General features: G+C 36.2%; 1 protein-coding gene across 4 annotated transcripts in view; it reads right to left on the bottom strand.

The window, feature by feature from the left end:
- The window catches only part of dennd1a (DENN/MADD domain containing 1A), a 218,943-nt gene that overhangs the window by 157,236 nt on the left and 43,491 nt on the right, over positions 1 to 18,216 (bottom strand). For all 4 annotated transcript variants that reach the window (XM_066712922.1, XM_066712924.1, XM_066712923.1 and 1 more), the window contains exon 3: positions 12,284 to 12,327. In XM_066712922.1, coding sequence (XP_066569019.1) covers positions 12,284 to 12,327 — 44 coding nt within the window. The remainder of the gene's footprint in view (positions 1 to 12,283; positions 12,328 to 18,216) is intronic.

The raw sequence follows: 18,216 nt of genomic DNA, 5'->3' as shown, positions 1-18,216 counted from the left end.
GCAGCTATTTGCCTGACAGAGAATTCATCCATCTATGTAATAATAAAAACACCACCAAGTCCTGTGTTTTTAATCTGTGGTTGGTATGCAGGTCAAATTTTGGTTCAGGACAAGAAAGATTTGGGGGGGAAAGGTAATGAAGGCATTTTTGTGAAATTAAAAGCAGTTTCATTGAGAATAATTAGTTAAAAGTATGCTTCATGTGCTGTGACATATTCAAAGGCCCATTAAAAAAAAAAAAAGCTAAAACACAACAGTAGCTATATCTCTTATCTGAATTCAGACTCTCACCTTGGGGAAGGGGACGTTGCCACATGGCACATGTCACTCACACATATAGTGAGAACACAGTCAAGTCTTACAGTCTGACTTAAAATCATACCATGAAGCAAATCATTCTGAGTTCAACAACTGTAAAACATTATTAGAGAGTTAACGTCCATAACATATTTTTTTTAATTAAGGGTGGGAAGGTATTTTTACTTCCATATCATACACATTTATATATATATATATATATATATATATATATATATATATATATATTGCACTTTCACAACAAAAGGTGAAGGGGTTTGTTTCCATTTTACTGAACCGCCTTTATTACAAGCAGAGCTTTTATTTTAATTGAGGAGCCAGGGGCCTTAATGGGGCCCTTTTTCTGACAACTTACTTGACTTAGCGTCACCTCAGCATAATGAGCTGATAGCTCATCCATAGCAGTAAGTCAGTACAGTGAAAGTGCAGGGCATGATCCTCTGTCCCCCGGGGAGCGAACGCAGCCATGTTGTCACTGGCTGCAGGACACGCACCACCTGGTACCAGGTCCCTTGGTTCCAACCCTTTTCATAATCAAATGACGCTGACATTATAAAGCTTGCACAGGCTGTCTATAATCCTCTCCAATCAATAGTCTCAACACTAAACGTATTGATGGCAACACAGGGCTCATCGATTATTTCAGGCTTCCGTAGCCAAGTTTTTTTTTAATAATTGGGCCCAAGAAGCTATTTCAGACAAATGACAACAGTCTGAAATGATAAACTTCTTTTTTCTCTGTATTCATTCCAAACAAAATGAAACAAGGGGGTGATTGAAAAAAAAAAAAAAAAAAATGCATAAGACCAAAACCAGCTTCAAGCAGCAGAGAATAAAGTCACGAGAATGTGCCAATGACAGAAAACACAATAATTCTTCATTATATGCCATGTGGATTTATTTCATATTATACACTATATCAATTAATATTCTAGATTTGTTCCTGCATTTTGAGCGGAGGCTGAGTGAATTAGCCTCAAGGTACACAATTTTGGCAAAGACAGTAAAGGGTGCCTAGAACTAACCAAATGTAATTACAATAATGTGGGGTTTGCAGTGCTTTATCTAAACCCAATTAATTAGTCTAAATAAACTGTGAGTGAGCAACCCATAAAACAGGCTGGAATTCCACAATTAGAAAAATAAGGAAAGATCATTGGTTTATTATTAGGGTCTGCATGGAGACGTCTTCTAAAATACATTCAAATATATATTCCATCAACTTGTCGTGTCAACTATTAATGTTTGTAACAACCTTCAATGGAGAGAAAAAAAGATCACCAACTAATTTCAAGTATGTAGCAACTATCTTTGTGTGGGAAGTGCAACTTTTAAGAGAGTAGCATTCTGCATGATGCATCAAAGCACCAGAATGTACCTGTTGGCTCCCAATCATACTTCAACAATAATAACACACAGCCAACTCAACAACACAAACTCTAAAGTGGAGAATGATCAAAGTGTTGGATTAGTCATTGTACTCAGTACTTTGACCTGAGTCCACTCAAAACATAATTTGTTGATCTGAAGTAAGATCTAGCTGCCAGAAAAAACTTTTTTTTATGCAAAGAACATTATTATTATTGTTGTTGTTAATAGTATTAGGAGAACAGGACTATACTGCAAAAAAGTATACTGAGGAAAGTATTTAATTGGGGAAAAAAATAATAATTCATAATCTGAATCCCTTTACAGAGGATATTCTTGGGGGAAGACATGCAAGTATTGAGAATCCTGAAATATTTTATCAGATCTCAAACCAAAATATTGGAGGATGCAAGGGGTACTGCCCTAGCAGTGAGTGTCTGGGAAAAAAAGGCTGCACAGCTATGGTATTGAAGCTTAATGGCTTAATGAGATTGTATTTGTCAATCCCTACCAACATATCAGGATTGGCCCAATGGTTTAATTGGTGACCATACTGATGTTCATAGTTCTTACAAGACATTCCTGATAGTTGACGACTACAAAGTGGACTGAAGTATTATTATTATTATTATAAATTCTGAAGAAAGCCATTAAATTAGTGTCAACACAGTGATGATATGCTTTAATAAAAAGTCCAGGATACATTCATTATTAAGCACTATACTACATTATCCAATATTATAAGCCTTTGCCTCCATTATTTCAATGATTATTTGAACAGGTTATGGATTATTCAATGAAAATAAGTAACACGCTAAGGGAGTCATTTAAAAATATAAATCTGAAAAAGTTGGGAGTTTGGGGAAGAATCTCTTTCCATACATTGAAGGGAAAACAAACATGTTAGCTCTTGCCCTGAAGCAGTATGAAAAATGCAGGGAAGATATATACATAGCAGAACTCAAGCACAAACAAATAATTGTACACACCAAGTACAGATAAATTCAGCATGCTTTTCCACTTGTAAGGCAACAGTGGACAGATGGGCGTTCCAGTCCTCCTGAGTCAAAATATAATCCTTTAATCTAAAATCTAAAAATCACTGAAACTTTTTTTCATTATTATTATTCTTCTCCAAAATCTAATTGCAGCTGAGTTTCCTCAGATTCCCAGCCCAAGGCCACAGCTTTCCTGCCACCAGTCCCTCAAATATGACACAGGCTATGCACATGGGGTTAGGACTCCCAGAAGCCCTGTGCCTTGAACAGCACACAGAGAAACAGCAGATAATGGGCCCGTGCTGAATTCCTCACACTGCCCCACTCCCTTTGGGACGCCATCCGCACTGTTGTAATAGAAACTGTGTCGGTTCAGCAGCCCTGACTCGTACTTCATTGACAAGCTAAACTGCCGAAATCATAAACAACCCAAGCAGTAAAAAAGATGGCTAATGGCTTTGATCTGTCTTTTTTTTCCCTGTGAAAACTTTTTCCGCCACACTTTAGAGAGATTTTATTTTCCTTCCCTAGCCAACTCCATATAAAACAGGGCCGGAGTGGTGATTTTGATACAACCCATACTGATACTGTACTTTTCATTGTCTTGTCTGTTTGTTCCTTTAGCACAACACACAATGTATTGCGGCATTTGTAAAAACAAAGTATGACAGAGCAAATGGCTGCAAATTTTATATTTAAATAGCATTTATTTCAACATTAGGTTACAACATTAGTGATACAGGGCCATGAAAAAGTGAACAGAAGCAACTATTTACTGATGGGATCGAAACCATGAAAATAACAGTTATTTTACTGATAAAATGCTCATGTTGAGAATGTGCAATGACATCACAAGCCCTACTTTGCTATCATAACCATTTCCACATATTAGAATATATGTGCTGCTTCAGCTGTAATTACCAATGTCTCTATAACACAACTTAATCTTTAAAGTCTCCTTACATTTGTATTAATGAGAGTTAACTGAATACACGACTCAGATTTTCAAAGCACATTGAAGGTATCTGCATAAAATAAATCCTGCTCCTTCAGTGCATTGTGTGTTGAACTTAAACACCGCACTACTGTAAGCTAAAATCACCTCCCCTTCATCCACAGACACAAGAGAAAGCATTATTCAAATAAAAAAGTATTTAACAACTGTTACAGTTTAGACAGAAGATCTGCTTATTCAGAATTCATCCATGCATGTGTCAGTTTCTTTTTTAATACTTTCAAAGATGGCATTAAAAGAAAAAATAAATCTCTTCTGTGTGCAATTTATGCAAATCCAAAAAAAAAAAAATCCAGTGGAAGACAAACATTTATTTAGCTTTCTCTCCCCCTCTGCCTCCATAGCAGACCTTATTGAAGAGAATTAAAATAAGGAGAGAGTCAGACTGCAGCAAAGGGCAGCTTAGCTATGGGCCCAGTGCATAAATATTCAGGAGCAAGATAACAGGATTCATGTTGGGCCGGTGAAGGTTTCTCCAGTGTCCACATAGAATTGCAGAGAACAAAACTAACAAGAAGTACAGCAGATGTTACACAATGCGGCAGTCACTGTTTCCACTCTCGTTTTGCCATACTTAGAGCTCTTTTATTTCAGCCCAATATGTTGGGTCATTCAAAGCCTTGCCTATGCGCTATGCATTGTGGCCGTGCGGCTCCGCGCTCGAGCCTGTCAGCTTTCCCCAAGTTCTTAATGAAAAGGCATTATGCAAATTCCTCCTTTCTGTGCGTCGCTCTCCCTCTCGAACCCCCTCCCCCCTTCCCTTCCCTGCGTTTGCAGAAAGACTCCAGTGTGCGCTCACCAGTGTATTGGATTCACCAGCCTTCCTCGCATGCTGGATCTGTTTGCCTTAGGGCCCTGCTGCTTGTTTTGACAGTGGATCCCCCTAGATAGTTGGGATTAGTCGAGCTTGTTTAGATAAACTAGAAAATCAAGGACTTCTCTGGGTACCTTGCTTGCTGGAGCTCCCGAGCAGCCAGATGCCTTCCTCTTTTATCCCTGACACAAGTGCCCGTGTCTCCATTGCTGTCTAAGCCACAGGCTATGTCACAGGAGTGAGCTCCAAAATTAAAGCCTGCTAAAAGCAGCCTTTAGACACAACATATATGGTGAAATAAGTAAAATTTGCTGCATATTTTATCCAATTTGCAGCAGAAGCCGCATGACAGTGAGAACATTAGGAGATAATATGCCTCAGTCTGCAGAGCGCAGCCTTGATTGCCAAGTTCACTTAATTTGACTTTAAATAGAGAATGATGAAGCATTTCAGCTTTCCACATAATTTGATAATGCCTTGTCTGAGCTTCATTTGTTTTCATCTCAATTCCAGCAGCTTTACACACAATAACTTTTATACAGGGACCAATTAGAAACAAAATAAAACCATTTGATTCACAATTAATAAATTACAAATATTAAATACTGCATTTCAACAAACAAGCCCCTGTACCATAAAGCAGTGGATAACTTTTAAGGATACAAACTGTAGTGGGACATCATGGACAAAATTATTAAGGGGTTAATATTCAAATTCTACACTCATATTCTGTTCATAATGTTTAATGTTTAAATAACTGAGACTATATATCCATACAGTATAATACTGACCTAGTGATTGGCAGTGGAATTGTGAGTAAATTAATAAGGAACTTAAAGGTTACTTAACACAGTGAGACATCTTTGGTAATATAATGTACTATACTGCAATGTATTAATTATGAAGTTGTAAGTATCTCCCATTGAGAAACGGTTTAACTTTTCAATTAAAGTGTCTGACCCATGCTCGTCCACCTTGAAAGGGCATTAACCCCTTCTTCAATCTTTTAATATCTAAAATAGCAGCATAAAATCATAAATACAGAATAAATCAATAATTTAACATCCACCTGATATCACAGATAGAGGGCAATGTAATATTTTATTCATTAATGTCAGAAAGGGAATACTGGAATTTTAAAGCTTCTGATCTGACTTTTTTTTTTCTTCTTCTTCTCATGAAAACAAATGTTCCGTGTTTGGCACCATACAACCAATGTCTAAATAGAAGAGCAAAAACATGTATTTTTGTTCAGAAATCTAAAATAATCAAGACATCAACGACATTCAAAAACGAGTACAGAAGAAATAGTTTTGTCTCTTACAACTGTAACTGTAGATCAGACTTGTCTTTAATTTCTGAGGTAGAAAGCTGTGATTCCTCAAAACAAAATTAGTGTGTTAATAAACATTTCAGCAGATTCGTCAGTGATATGACACTGATGAAGACCGATGTGGAACTGTTTGTCACAAGGCCCTGGTTCTCTTAGTATTCCTGATCAGATTTAGCTCATGCCTGTCACGCTGAAGGACTGAAGTCATTTTAAATCTTGAAGAGAGTTTGAGTAGTATTTAATGGCAGGGAAACCCTTTGAGAATACTCTCAAAGCCACTACATTTTGTTTGTTTAGTTTAGTTTTTTGAATATTCATTTTGGAAGGGATCCATAGCACGTCTCAGCAGGCAGAAACAAAATTACAGGAGACGTGGTATAGCTAGGGAGCTGAACCATCTACAAGAACCAGTAGAGGGAACTCACCTTAAAACAATTCCCCTGCAATTAACTACGCATCTGTTAATAGAGCGCTGTGAAAATTACAAGTTCTAACACTGTTTGAATGCCTGCTAGTAATTTAGTCCTCCAGCCATGAGGCAGTTTAGTCTTGAAAAGTAATACAGGTTAGTAGTAGTTGTTCTTTTAGGAAGAGAAGCCCTGGGAGACAGTAATTCAAAAGAAGATTTTCGATGTGCAGACATACAGAAACAGTGTGCAGTGGTGGTTAGGGCTCTGGACTCTGGAGTTGAGGGTCGTAGGTTCAATCCCAGGTGGGGTACACTGCTGTTTAAAGGTACTTCACCTTGATCGTGCCAGGGAAAAACCAGCTGTATAAATGGATAATTGAAAGAGAAAATAATATGTTGTAATAATTGTAAGTTGCTCTGGATAAGAGTCTGCTAAGGAATATAATTATAAGGAAGGCTCTGCTATTTAAGATTGTTTGGCCCTTGTGCATTCATATTGCAGCTTTTCATACACACATTGATAAAAAACTTTGAAGTTTTCTAAAGAATCTCATGAATATATATTTAAATGTCCTGAAAGAACCACAGGTGGTATTGAACAGCAGACGTGAGCCTTTCAAAAGGTAAGCTAACCTGACCTAACTCTTTGTTTTGAGTTCTCCAGTGTCAAGATCATGGAAACAGGACATACCTCCAAATGTGTGGTAGACATCTACAGTTTTAAAATTGGTATCTTTGAGTGGAAATACCGACAATATATGTTTAAACAGAATGACAACGCATGCATGGCTTTAAGGGCAGGCCAACTTCACTGCAGCCTAGCATCGAAATACCTGGACCATAAAATAGTCATATTCTCCCTTAAGATCCCGAATTAAGTCCCCGTAAACCCGCTTTGATTTCTCTAACGGTTGTAGTGATGGTTCAAAGTCAGCTGATACAACATAAATTGCAGCCAAGTGGCATGAAGAATAGACAAATAATTAAACACTCTATACAATACTGTTACCAAAGTTAACTGCAATAAAGTTGCTGGGCAATCAGCTGTTAGTGGTGACAGACAGAGGGTAGAGCTAAAGGAGAGGTCAACAGTAAATTAATTAACATGTCTTCATAAAATAATGTTGTAAATACAGTATCTGCAGTATACATGCATTATATATAGTAGTACTCTGGGTAAATTAACTGTAAGGTTAAATATCCATATAGCTTTATGGAACAAGTTGGGAATTTGTAGGTTTTTTAGTTTTTCCTGTTTCCAGCAGAATTTCCATTCAACTTAGGGAAGAGATTTTTATGTTTTATGGTTTTGTTTTGTTTTCTTCTCATGCTCATTCTCATTCTCTCCTGCCAATTATTATTTTATCCTCCAGTATTTTGTTTAAATACAGAAAAATAATCAAAACAAAAAATGACTTCAAACTAGGCTAGGCGAGATTTAGGGCATTATTACATTTTGTCTTCTTCACACTGTCCATGTGAGAACCCTGCCTTTATGAAGAAATACGTGGGTATATAAAGCTTTTGACTGAGTATGACAAGGTCTTTAAATTATATACGAAACTGGCAAGAGCTATTACTGGGAGATATCAAACAGGCATAGAAAATAATACATAAATACTGAACTTCATTACCTTTGTTGTGAAAATGCGCAAGATTTTTTTTCACTGTTCGAATATTCCTTTTTTTTTCTTTTTAGAGGTCAGACATTTGAATATTCTCTCATTAAAGACTAATTCTGGCCTCTTTGCTGGCAAGTTAAAATAATCCACAGCACAGTGACATCAAAGCGAGAGAACTTCAAAAATCATATTTCAACATTACAAAAGTACCACATCACATTAAGTTTTCTACAAAATATTCAGCAGCTGCCTAATTTAAAAGATTCAAAGCATGAATGTCATTGCAGTCTGGTTGTGTCAAAGAGGACGCCGTTAAAAAAAAAGAATCAGGGCGAATGAAACTGGCTTTGTTTTAATTATAGGCAAAAAAAATGCTAAAATACAGAGATCGCGCTCGTTATACCATCACTTTGTATCAAACAACTTATTTACATATCAGATTACATTTTCCATACAAATGGTGAGATCTATCAGAGCTGTGCAGAGGACGAGTGAAATAATGAGGCAGAAAGATTTTTTTTTTCCTCTCCATAATGCTTCGCCATTACTTCCGTGTCAAAAATAAATAAATAAATAAAACCAGGCAGGCATTTTCTTCTGTTTGCCTCATTTATTTTGCCCTTAAATGAGAAAGCAAAAGATGAAACTGATGAACTTTTACTGCCCATTTGTCTGTAGCAGACAATTAAGACAGAGCAGATCAAAATGGATTATCATACCATGCACATGACTAGGGTAACACCAATACATCTTCAGGACTCGTTTCTTTTATTCAAACCACCTTTTATCCTTCCTCTTTCTTCTTGTCCCTTTTTTTCTCCAGAAAGGAAAAAGTACCAGCTTTATGGCTCAAGGGAAGCCAAAAGGCTGGTCATCATTATTCATTCACAGATGTCAATCTAACCTCCTCTCTTCCCCCTGTTCCTAAAGCAACAGAGCCACAATAATTCAAGACAGATTCTTTTACTGTATGGAACAAAGGACACCCAGCATAAAACATCTACCAGAAACAAAGGATTTTTTTTTCTAGATCAAATATTTGTACAAGAGGGAAAAAACACACACAAACAGGCAGAGGTGATTAGTTTATAAAATGTTTAGGATAAATGGGAATGGATTTAAAACCACCCATTGCTCCCACTTTTTGAAGACAATATGTGAAAAATGCTTCTAGTTATTACGAGGGGAATATATATTATTCCTTCTTGGTCAGCATACAGCTGATGAAAGAAAATATTTTAAAAAGCCAACCATCTCCACACATAGCTGGTTTGGAAAAAATAATCCCCTTTTTCCCATTTAATGATCTATTGATAGTTGGCTACTCTCTTTTGGGCTCCATACGTTAAACGCAATTCTCGTACTGTAGCCCTGGTAACTGGCATTCATTTACTTGGAGAAAAGCCATTAACACGGATAGATGTTAAAGACTATTTAACACTTCATATTTGTAAATTACATCCTGTTTTATGTCGAGGTTGGTAACAGTACCCCTCAATCTGTTTGCAACATTCATCTTTGTAAAGATGGTTTGACGTGACAATGAAGCTGCTGTTAGATTCCAAGGTAAAATACTAGTTTGGGGGTTATTAAAGCCTATAGTATGTGCCCATATGTTGTTTTTAATATTTCAAAGCAAAGCACAAATGTTGGCTTCACAAATCTTGGTTATTACAATTGTGAATCAAGAACCAAATAAGCAAAGATTCGTTATTGGCTTTATGTCTACTAAATAAATGTAAAATACAAAATAATTGGTCTAAATGAGGCGATAAAGTTAAAGCAAAATTCAGCAATCTAATATTAAAACCCTTTTTTTAAATATACACATTTAAAAAAGACAAACAAATCACATTAATTACATAATTAGCAATTACTGATAGAAAATACACTAATTAGTTTATTGTTAAATAAATAGATTCCATGACACTAAGAGTATGTGATCAACAAACTACTGACCGACACTGGGTAAAACTAAGATCACTGGGTATGAAGATCAAAGAACACAATACCAAATCAAAAAGAAGCTTTAATGTTTGACGTTCCTTAATACAGACAGGTCAATTTTCCAGAACAGGTGAAAAAAAAACTGATCTTGGAGACCAAATGGTGTTCTCTTCTTCTACTACAGCACTTGTATTAACTGGTGTCTCCCAGGGCTGTGTTTTAGGCACTCTTTTATTGTAGATTTACATGCTTCCCTTGGGCCATGTACTTCGGTATTACAGCATCATTTACCATTTCAGTGCTGGCAACCCTCATATATAAATCGCTACAAAATCTAACCCTGAATCGGCTCAGCTGAGGCTAGTCTGTAGAGCAGCCCAAAGATTATACCTCTAACTGTGGGACATAGATCATTTTAGGCTTTGCTCCAAGTCATCATACACCCTGCTTCAGTGTATGTGGCGTTCTGGTTTTGTGCCAACCTTCACAACTAAGCCAAATACATTTTTAGTTTTTTGACATACAAGTTAAGACTATTTTTCCAGTTTTGCGATATAACGTTATTCTACAGAGGTTGACGTGCACAAAGTTTGTAAACACCCAAGAATCTAGAAGGTGTAATAAGTGTAATACAATTGTAATAAATGTGTAATACAAATATAATTCTTCTCAATTTGCTTTCTACAAGAGAACTTTCATTATGTTCTCAAATTCGTAGTGCAGAAACAGCTAATGAGCGTAGGGGTGTGAGACCATTTTGATTGGCTGGGCCCTGTTTGACATAGGGGCAGTATCTCCTTCTGGCTAGAATGCATTTATTTATTTGTGTTTGTTTATTTAATTGTTTGTTTGGTTATTGATTTCATTATTTAATGCATCTAAGGACTATGACATATTTGTATACATGTAAATTACTGGTAGTAGTGTTGGGGGCTTTGGCCTGGCTCAGGTGGAGTCATAGCCAACTGTGAATTCCCGAAGAAGCTGACAAGTGGACAAACGATGCCAGTGTTGTGTTCAAGCTGGCCAGTACAGGGAATTAAGAGTCATGTTAAGAGTAAAGTTGATTAAGAATTGTTAATTTCAGTTTGGAAAGAAATATACATATTTGCATAAGCATACAAAATTGAAATCAACTTCTATTTATTGAAACTGAGCTCTGTGCTAATTCACCAATTCATCTCACTATGGTTTTTCTGACTGGATCAACACCTTGACTACTGGTCTGGTCTCTACATCAGCAGATTCCGGCTCCCTGTTCGAGTTGTTAATCTTCCTTGCAGTTAGTTAATCTTTCAGCGCAGTTAGTGTGTTACTTGTCCTTTTCCAACACCCTTTTCTACAAAGTTAAGTGAAAAACGCACCTTACGTTAAGATATGTGGAGTTTCCACTAGAGGGCAACAAAATATAGTGAAGTACAGACAGACACTTCTGTTATCGTAGGATCAAATTAGTCGTTTTTGCATTTGTCCAAAAGGTTTAAAATAAAAGCATTGCTTTCAAATATGAAATTCTGTTACAATATGTATCGTGCAGCATCTGTCCATAATTCTCTTATGAAATGCTAGCTCTTCACAATTTCGCGTCCATGTTTCCTTCATGTGAAGAAAAGTTTTGTGGACTGCCACTTTTTATTTCAGAATGATTTATTCCAGTTGTCTCCTTTTTTCACCTTAGCCACTCAGCTACGAGGGTTTCCTTATCTCCTTATTGTTGGTCAGAATTGTTATTCCTCTTACACCTGAGCCGAAGTAATTAAAAAACCTTTTCATAAGACAGGGTTTACAAGCGTTTCCTGGCAAAGCCAATGCACAGAGACAGGAAGGGCCAAGGTTTACCTTGTTAACCTAGCTTAAGCTCTCATCTAACAAAAAACAACTGGGGAAAAACACTTTAAAAACAAACTGCTACTAAGTTGATTCCCGTTAGCTTTATACTTCTTTGATTGCCAAAACAGTGGCTCAGCAACTAACTGGCTATTTACAACCATAAACCCCAGACATCTGCTATTAAAGAGCCACAAGCTAACTTCTGTAGTAGATGTGAAAGTGTTACACAGCTAATTAAATGATGACTGAATTCAAAGTGTTGTAATTATTAACTCTGCAATATGATCAATAATTAAAATTTACAAGTTTCCAGACACCTGCAGACTGTGGGCTTCATAGTTCCTATTGCAAAATATATGTACATATACATATAGGGGTGGGTGGGTGGGTGGGTGTGTGTCTGTGTGTGTCCGCGCGCGTTTAACAGGAATTCACCATTGTGGTATGAAGGAATGATGTCCAAGTGGTACCAAGCAAAAATAAATAAATTAAGGCATGAAATGGCAGCAATTCAAAATGAAAGCGGCATAAATAGCAAGAAAAAGACACAAAATGAAACAAGGGAAGAAGGGAAAGAAAAGGAGGAGAGAAGGAAAAGAAAAAGAAAAAGTTAATTACGCATTCCAAACCTGGTCGATGTAGTCCTCGGGGAATTGCCTCCGCACCTCAGGATCTGTAAATAATTGACAGATAATATTAATTGGCTTTGGATTAGTGAGCAAGCAGAGTATCACACATTAATATTTGATCAGAAGATGATAGGGACCCTGGCAGGGGATCCAAAGGGGCAGCTGAGGCTGGTATGTTGATTAGGCCAGGAAAGAACTATTCAAGGCGTTACCCTTTACCCTCCTCCAGAAAAAAAAAAAGAAAGAAAGAAAAGAGGAAAATGATTTGATGCTCCTGTTAGCTCTAGGCTGCTATCTTGCCTAACCTCCTACTGGCAGCAAATTGCCTGCTGGATGTAATGCCAGTGAAAAAAAATCACAACGACTTTCAAACCTTCTTTGATTGTTATTTTATTAGCTACCACGTTTAGACAGCCAACAGATATGGGTATGATATATGTCCCAAATTTGGGATACACACATTTCTCACAACCCTCTGATGTTCCAGTCCCAGCCTCCAACAGAGTGCAGACCCCTGTTATCAGAAAGTTGACTTATGAATAATAAGGGAAGTGCTTCAGGGTCAATTTACTGTATGGAAATCTTCCAAAAAAATTCTAAACAATTCCTGGAGGCTAATTAAAGTGGTGCTGAACCTCTCACAGCGTGCATGACAACAGTATTAAAGATTTAAGAGGAGAAAAGACATGGAGCAGAAACAGAAGAGCCCAAATGACAACAATACCTCTCTCATCTAACATACGCTTTAATTTGTTTTGTCAAATTTGTTTTACTACTACAGATTTACAGCTATCTGGCAGCCCTAGTAGTACAGTAGCAGTCAGAATACATCAGCTTTCAAATCCCAATATAAATCATTGTATTCATATTACAACAGAGGACTGTATCCCCCAGTCAATTTGGCATTAAAGCCTTTTTACAAGTATATTCCACACGTTATTTTATTTTATAATATGCTCTATGTTCCCGCACTGCAACTGATTTGGTCTCCAATGCCAATAAAACAAACAAAAAAACGAAATATATACTATATATATATTTTTTTATCATTATTTTTTTTCTTCTTCTGGATAAAGCACTTTAAGTATTGCTGGTTTCCATATCCTTTCACTAAAAATAAGCTAGAGGTTTGAAGTGGCACAAAGTGTGAGGCAATCATGTCATATGATGAGTTGAAAGCAAGTCTGGAATAGTTAAACTTATGGGGGAGGGGGGGGGACACCTGTATGTGTTTTTAACATCCACAAAAGCTACTCAAGTGTTAAAGGAAAGTAAAATTTGGAGAGGTGAGAGAGTGAGGAAAACTCCTTAGGTGTGAAGCACAGAAAGTCATGAGTTGTGTGATGCATAGGTCTGTGTAGATGTTGACCCTGTGATACAGGACTGTGATTAAACTGGTATTGTTAGCAAAACAGATGCTCTACTTCCCCGCCCTGCATGCAATGTAGCTTAGGGTTTAAATAATTAAAAATTGTTTCAAATAATAAAACTTTTCTTTAAAGTTCAAACTTGACACTTGAACACGACTGATAGGGAAAAAAAGCTGACAAAAAGTAGATTTTCATAAACAGACTCTCAAGTTACACATTTTGACTGGAACACAAGCACTGCACTTGCATACTTAATAATACTAATTACCGAGTATACTTTTAGGACAATTAACTGAAAAACAAACTGTATTTTCCTGAAAAATACATTAATCGTAGCTCAGCTCATTTTTGTTTGGCCAAAGACCATTATTCCGCAATGCAGACAGCTTATGAATTTATACAACCATTTACTTTAATACTATTTTATCCGACTGTCAATATTAACTGTGCCAAAAGATAAGATAAGACAACTGCTTTGGCTACTAGTCATCCCCATTGAAGACTGCAAATGTCAAAGTGTGTGCCAGAATTTCCATCTTTCAACTGCAGATGAAATGTTGGAAGACAACAAATGCAAAGAAACAGGCAGATTTCCAGAAATGCTGCAAGGAGGGATTTTAAGGTAAGGGCATTATTACTACTTGTCATTTTTACAGTCTCCTCTGAAAGGCAACTGTAACATGTGGGACTTTTTAATCAAATACATTCCTGTACCACTTGATTATCCTTCAAATGTAATAGAAATTATAACTTGGAAATTAACACTGTGATAATTGGGAATGTCGGAGGTGGCACTGAATTGTACTCAATACATTATGGAATATAGGCTATAGAATAAATATGGACATGACCACTAATGAACTGGAATAATAAAACACAACTTGACTCCATCTGCTAGAAAAAGTATGTAAAACAGACCAGCCATTAGGGCCTACAATTTTCAGTCTCTGTTGACTTGGAAAGTGAAAAACGCAGACAATTTAAAATGCTGTGAGGAGGCCAGAGCTGAGCCTAGTTATGTGCCCCACCTCTGCCCCCTTTAAAGACATTATTAATGAGCTACTCTTTGCTCCAAGTTATGAAAGTCTTCTGGGAGTAATGCCATGAATTTTGTTATTAATCCAAATTGAAATCTCAATATTTTACACACAGAAGCCGTGTTGTGTCAGTAGTTCAAGAAGGAAATAAGAAGTGAACGAACACTGATTTGAACCAATCATGTCGTAAATAGTTTCCGTCTCCAGACTGGGCAAAGAAAATGAAATAGTACATTAATACAAATACAATTGGAAATGTAATTTATCTGGATATTTGCTCCATCCTACATTTTAGAAACTCTACATAATAATTAATTATTTAATATGACCAGTTATTTTCCATATGAGTCAATTGGTAGGGTGTGATTAGTTTCTCAAATCGGTGGATACAACTTTGATTGACATGGCCCCCGGGTATTTGCCATCGTTTATGAACACCAGTTTATGAAAATAATAAAGCACATCTATACTAGATGTAGACTAACTGTAGATTTCCTGTTGGTTTTCCTTCTCCTTCAACGATACCTAAGCCGACCAACACTACTTCAGCCCACATCCTACTCGAGATCCTGGTCGAGATTATATATCTATCTCTATATTAAATTGACTGTGTTTAACTGTGAAAGATACTCCAAAACAGGTTAATTAGCAACGCTCTAAAGCTCATTCAACATGCATTTACGTTTTTTAATAGGTTGTTAAATTATTTTGAGGTGAAGTAAAACATAAAAAGCAGCTTGCTCTCCTTTAACATTTAAAACTATACGTTGGTTATGAAAAAGTTACAAGAATTGTTTTACAAGCAATTTACCATATATTCCATGATATGTATTTTTTAAACAACATTAATTAATCCACACATGTGGAGACTCACATAGCTGATATTGTACTAGACAGCAATAGGTAATAAATTAATTATACTATAATAATAATAATAATAATAATAATAATATAGTATCCAAAGAAAATAAAGCACAATTATTAATTTTTCCTTCCAAAACTTTAGGTATTTAATGGAAATTGTGTATTGTAGATAATTAAATAAAATGTAAAATACTCCCAACCCAAGATTATATTATTTTTATTATTTAACCATTATATTATTAATATTACTTAAATAATAATCTTCCTAAAGTGCTTTTCATCTGTTCCTTGAAGTCCCTTTAACTGTGATATTGAGTAATGAATGCTGAGTTCAAAAGAAGTATCATTTCAAAATAGCCATCCCTCTTCGTAATTAACTTGTTTTTTCACCGCCTTCACTGCCATTAAAAACAGATCATTACAAAATGGTATTTTTTCACTGATGATCAATTTCTTTTGGAATATTGCATATATTGTGAAAAAAACAACTGCAAACTGTACACCTTCAACTGCAATACTTTTTTTTTTAATTAGTATTATTTAACAAGACAAATTCTGACAATAATGTTTATTTTTCCTCTCTATCAGAAAACCCTTTATCTAGAGAAAACAAAAATCAATTGAACATGTTTATTGCATTCACTAAAATGACTTTTCACATTTTCATCATTTGAATATTAATAAAATATAATCAATTACCCTTGTGTATACAGCAGAATAAAAAGCATTTCCAATTAGTATTGAACCTGGATAATTACGTTGAAGACTTGAAAGCATACTTTTACAGCAGGGTAATGCTAAGTTAAGACAACCAAGAAAATTCTTACTGATGCGTTCATGTGTGCTTGAGCTATTGATCTGAGCGAATGTGCTGCAGGTAAGCATCTGTTAGACAATCTGCGGGTCACCCTCCCTGCTGTACTTCTACAGGTTTAATCCAGGTGCAATAGTTTGCATGCAACTTCCGTGTTACCAACCATGCGTGTTGTCAGCTTTGTCCTTCAAATGACTTACACAGTGAGTGATTGGGATGCTACTGCTACACAGCCAGGTAGTTTAGACCGTCTGCAACCGGCTTCACAACCGCATGAGTTCTAACCAATCACTTCTGTATTAGCAGTTCCTAAGTATAAAGGAGCGAACAGCTGCAGACAATATGGTGGGGTGGGGTAGGCATAGAAGTTATTTTAAAATGATAAAAGTGCTAACAATGGCCTACATAAGTACTCAGGAGCATTGCTAATAAGAAAGTGAATAAAAGCACTGCCATCTCACACAGCACAGATTTCAGAAAACGTCTGATACAGTAACCAATAAAAACAGGTCACTGTGTGTCAACCTTTGCGGAGGTTATGATAAGGATGATAAGATACACCCAAATTATAAGGTGCTGGGGCCCATTGTTTCTACGGAACATGTTGAGCTTTAGCATTCTTTGCATTTGAATTCAGCTGGGTTTAGACTATACTATAATAATGTACTAATGCAAAATAATTGGTGTATCATAAAACCATGTCTAAGATATAAAAAAAAGTGGGGAATAACTCCACCTAATACAGTGTCCACAGAAGCAAAAACAAATTCCTGCCACACATTTAAACTGTTTGATTCAATATAAAAATAACTTTGTGTTCTTATAATTGATCAGCCTTAACACAATCTACTGATGGGAATCTGCACACAAAGCATTGTTAATGAACAGGTTTGAGACACACACATTTATACCACTCTGAACTCTGGATAAGCTCCTTTTCATTGGATATCTTCACAAGAAAAGCCCCCAAATCTCCGAAATGCATGTTAAAAATTAAAAAGATAATATACAGACTAAGCATTATAATGTGAGCATGAATTACAAAGGTTTATGTTTCATGAAGGGGGAAAAAATGCAGTTCTGCATATAAGCTCCTTTTCTTCAGTGCCAGAAGTGTCTTACTGTACTGCTCCTTGAACCATAAAAAATTCATAAACTTCTAAAAAGGGAGGCCTAAGTTGCTGAAAAGGTCCTTTATTTGAAAGGTGCTGCAAATAATCTGCTTTGTGTGCAGTTCTTCTCAAGCAACAGAACACTTTTCTTACAAACAGCGGCAGCGTGGAGCATGTACAAAACCTGGCGCATTACTGTTGAGAAAACCATCTTTAAAACGCTCTGCCTGGCAGCGATCCATTTGCGTGTCTCTGTGTTTTTACAAGTACTCCATGTATTGCATTGCGTCAGCTGTATTTCATTGACTTTTAAATGGTCTGGGGGACATTTTATATAAAAAAATCTGCACCTTTATGTGGAAAATAATGCACACAGGAAAACTTAGTCTATCCCCTTGCATATATATATATATATATACATATGTGATGTGTGAAAGTATATATATATATTATTATATTTATTTTGTACGTATAGCATCAATACATTTAAAATCAGTATTTTGGGGGGGTGAAATGTAATAATAATGATATATATATATATATATATATATATATACACACACACACACACACACACACACACACATACATGCATGCACACATCATTAATTACAATCAGTTAAATAAGTTGTAAGTCAGAAGCATGATCGCTGGGCACCTGATAGTTGAGATCTCAATCCCATTAGGGCACAGTGAGTGAAGTCAATAGCCTTTCAAGACTTTAAACTTTAGTGAC

This window comes from Amia ocellicauda, chromosome 9, assembly GCF_036373705.1.
Source record: "Amia ocellicauda isolate fAmiCal2 chromosome 9, fAmiCal2.hap1, whole genome shotgun sequence".
Classification (NCBI taxonomy): Eukaryota; Metazoa; Chordata; class Actinopteri; order Amiiformes; family Amiidae; genus Amia; species Amia ocellicauda.
This window is presented reverse-complemented; position numbering and strand designations above follow the sequence as displayed.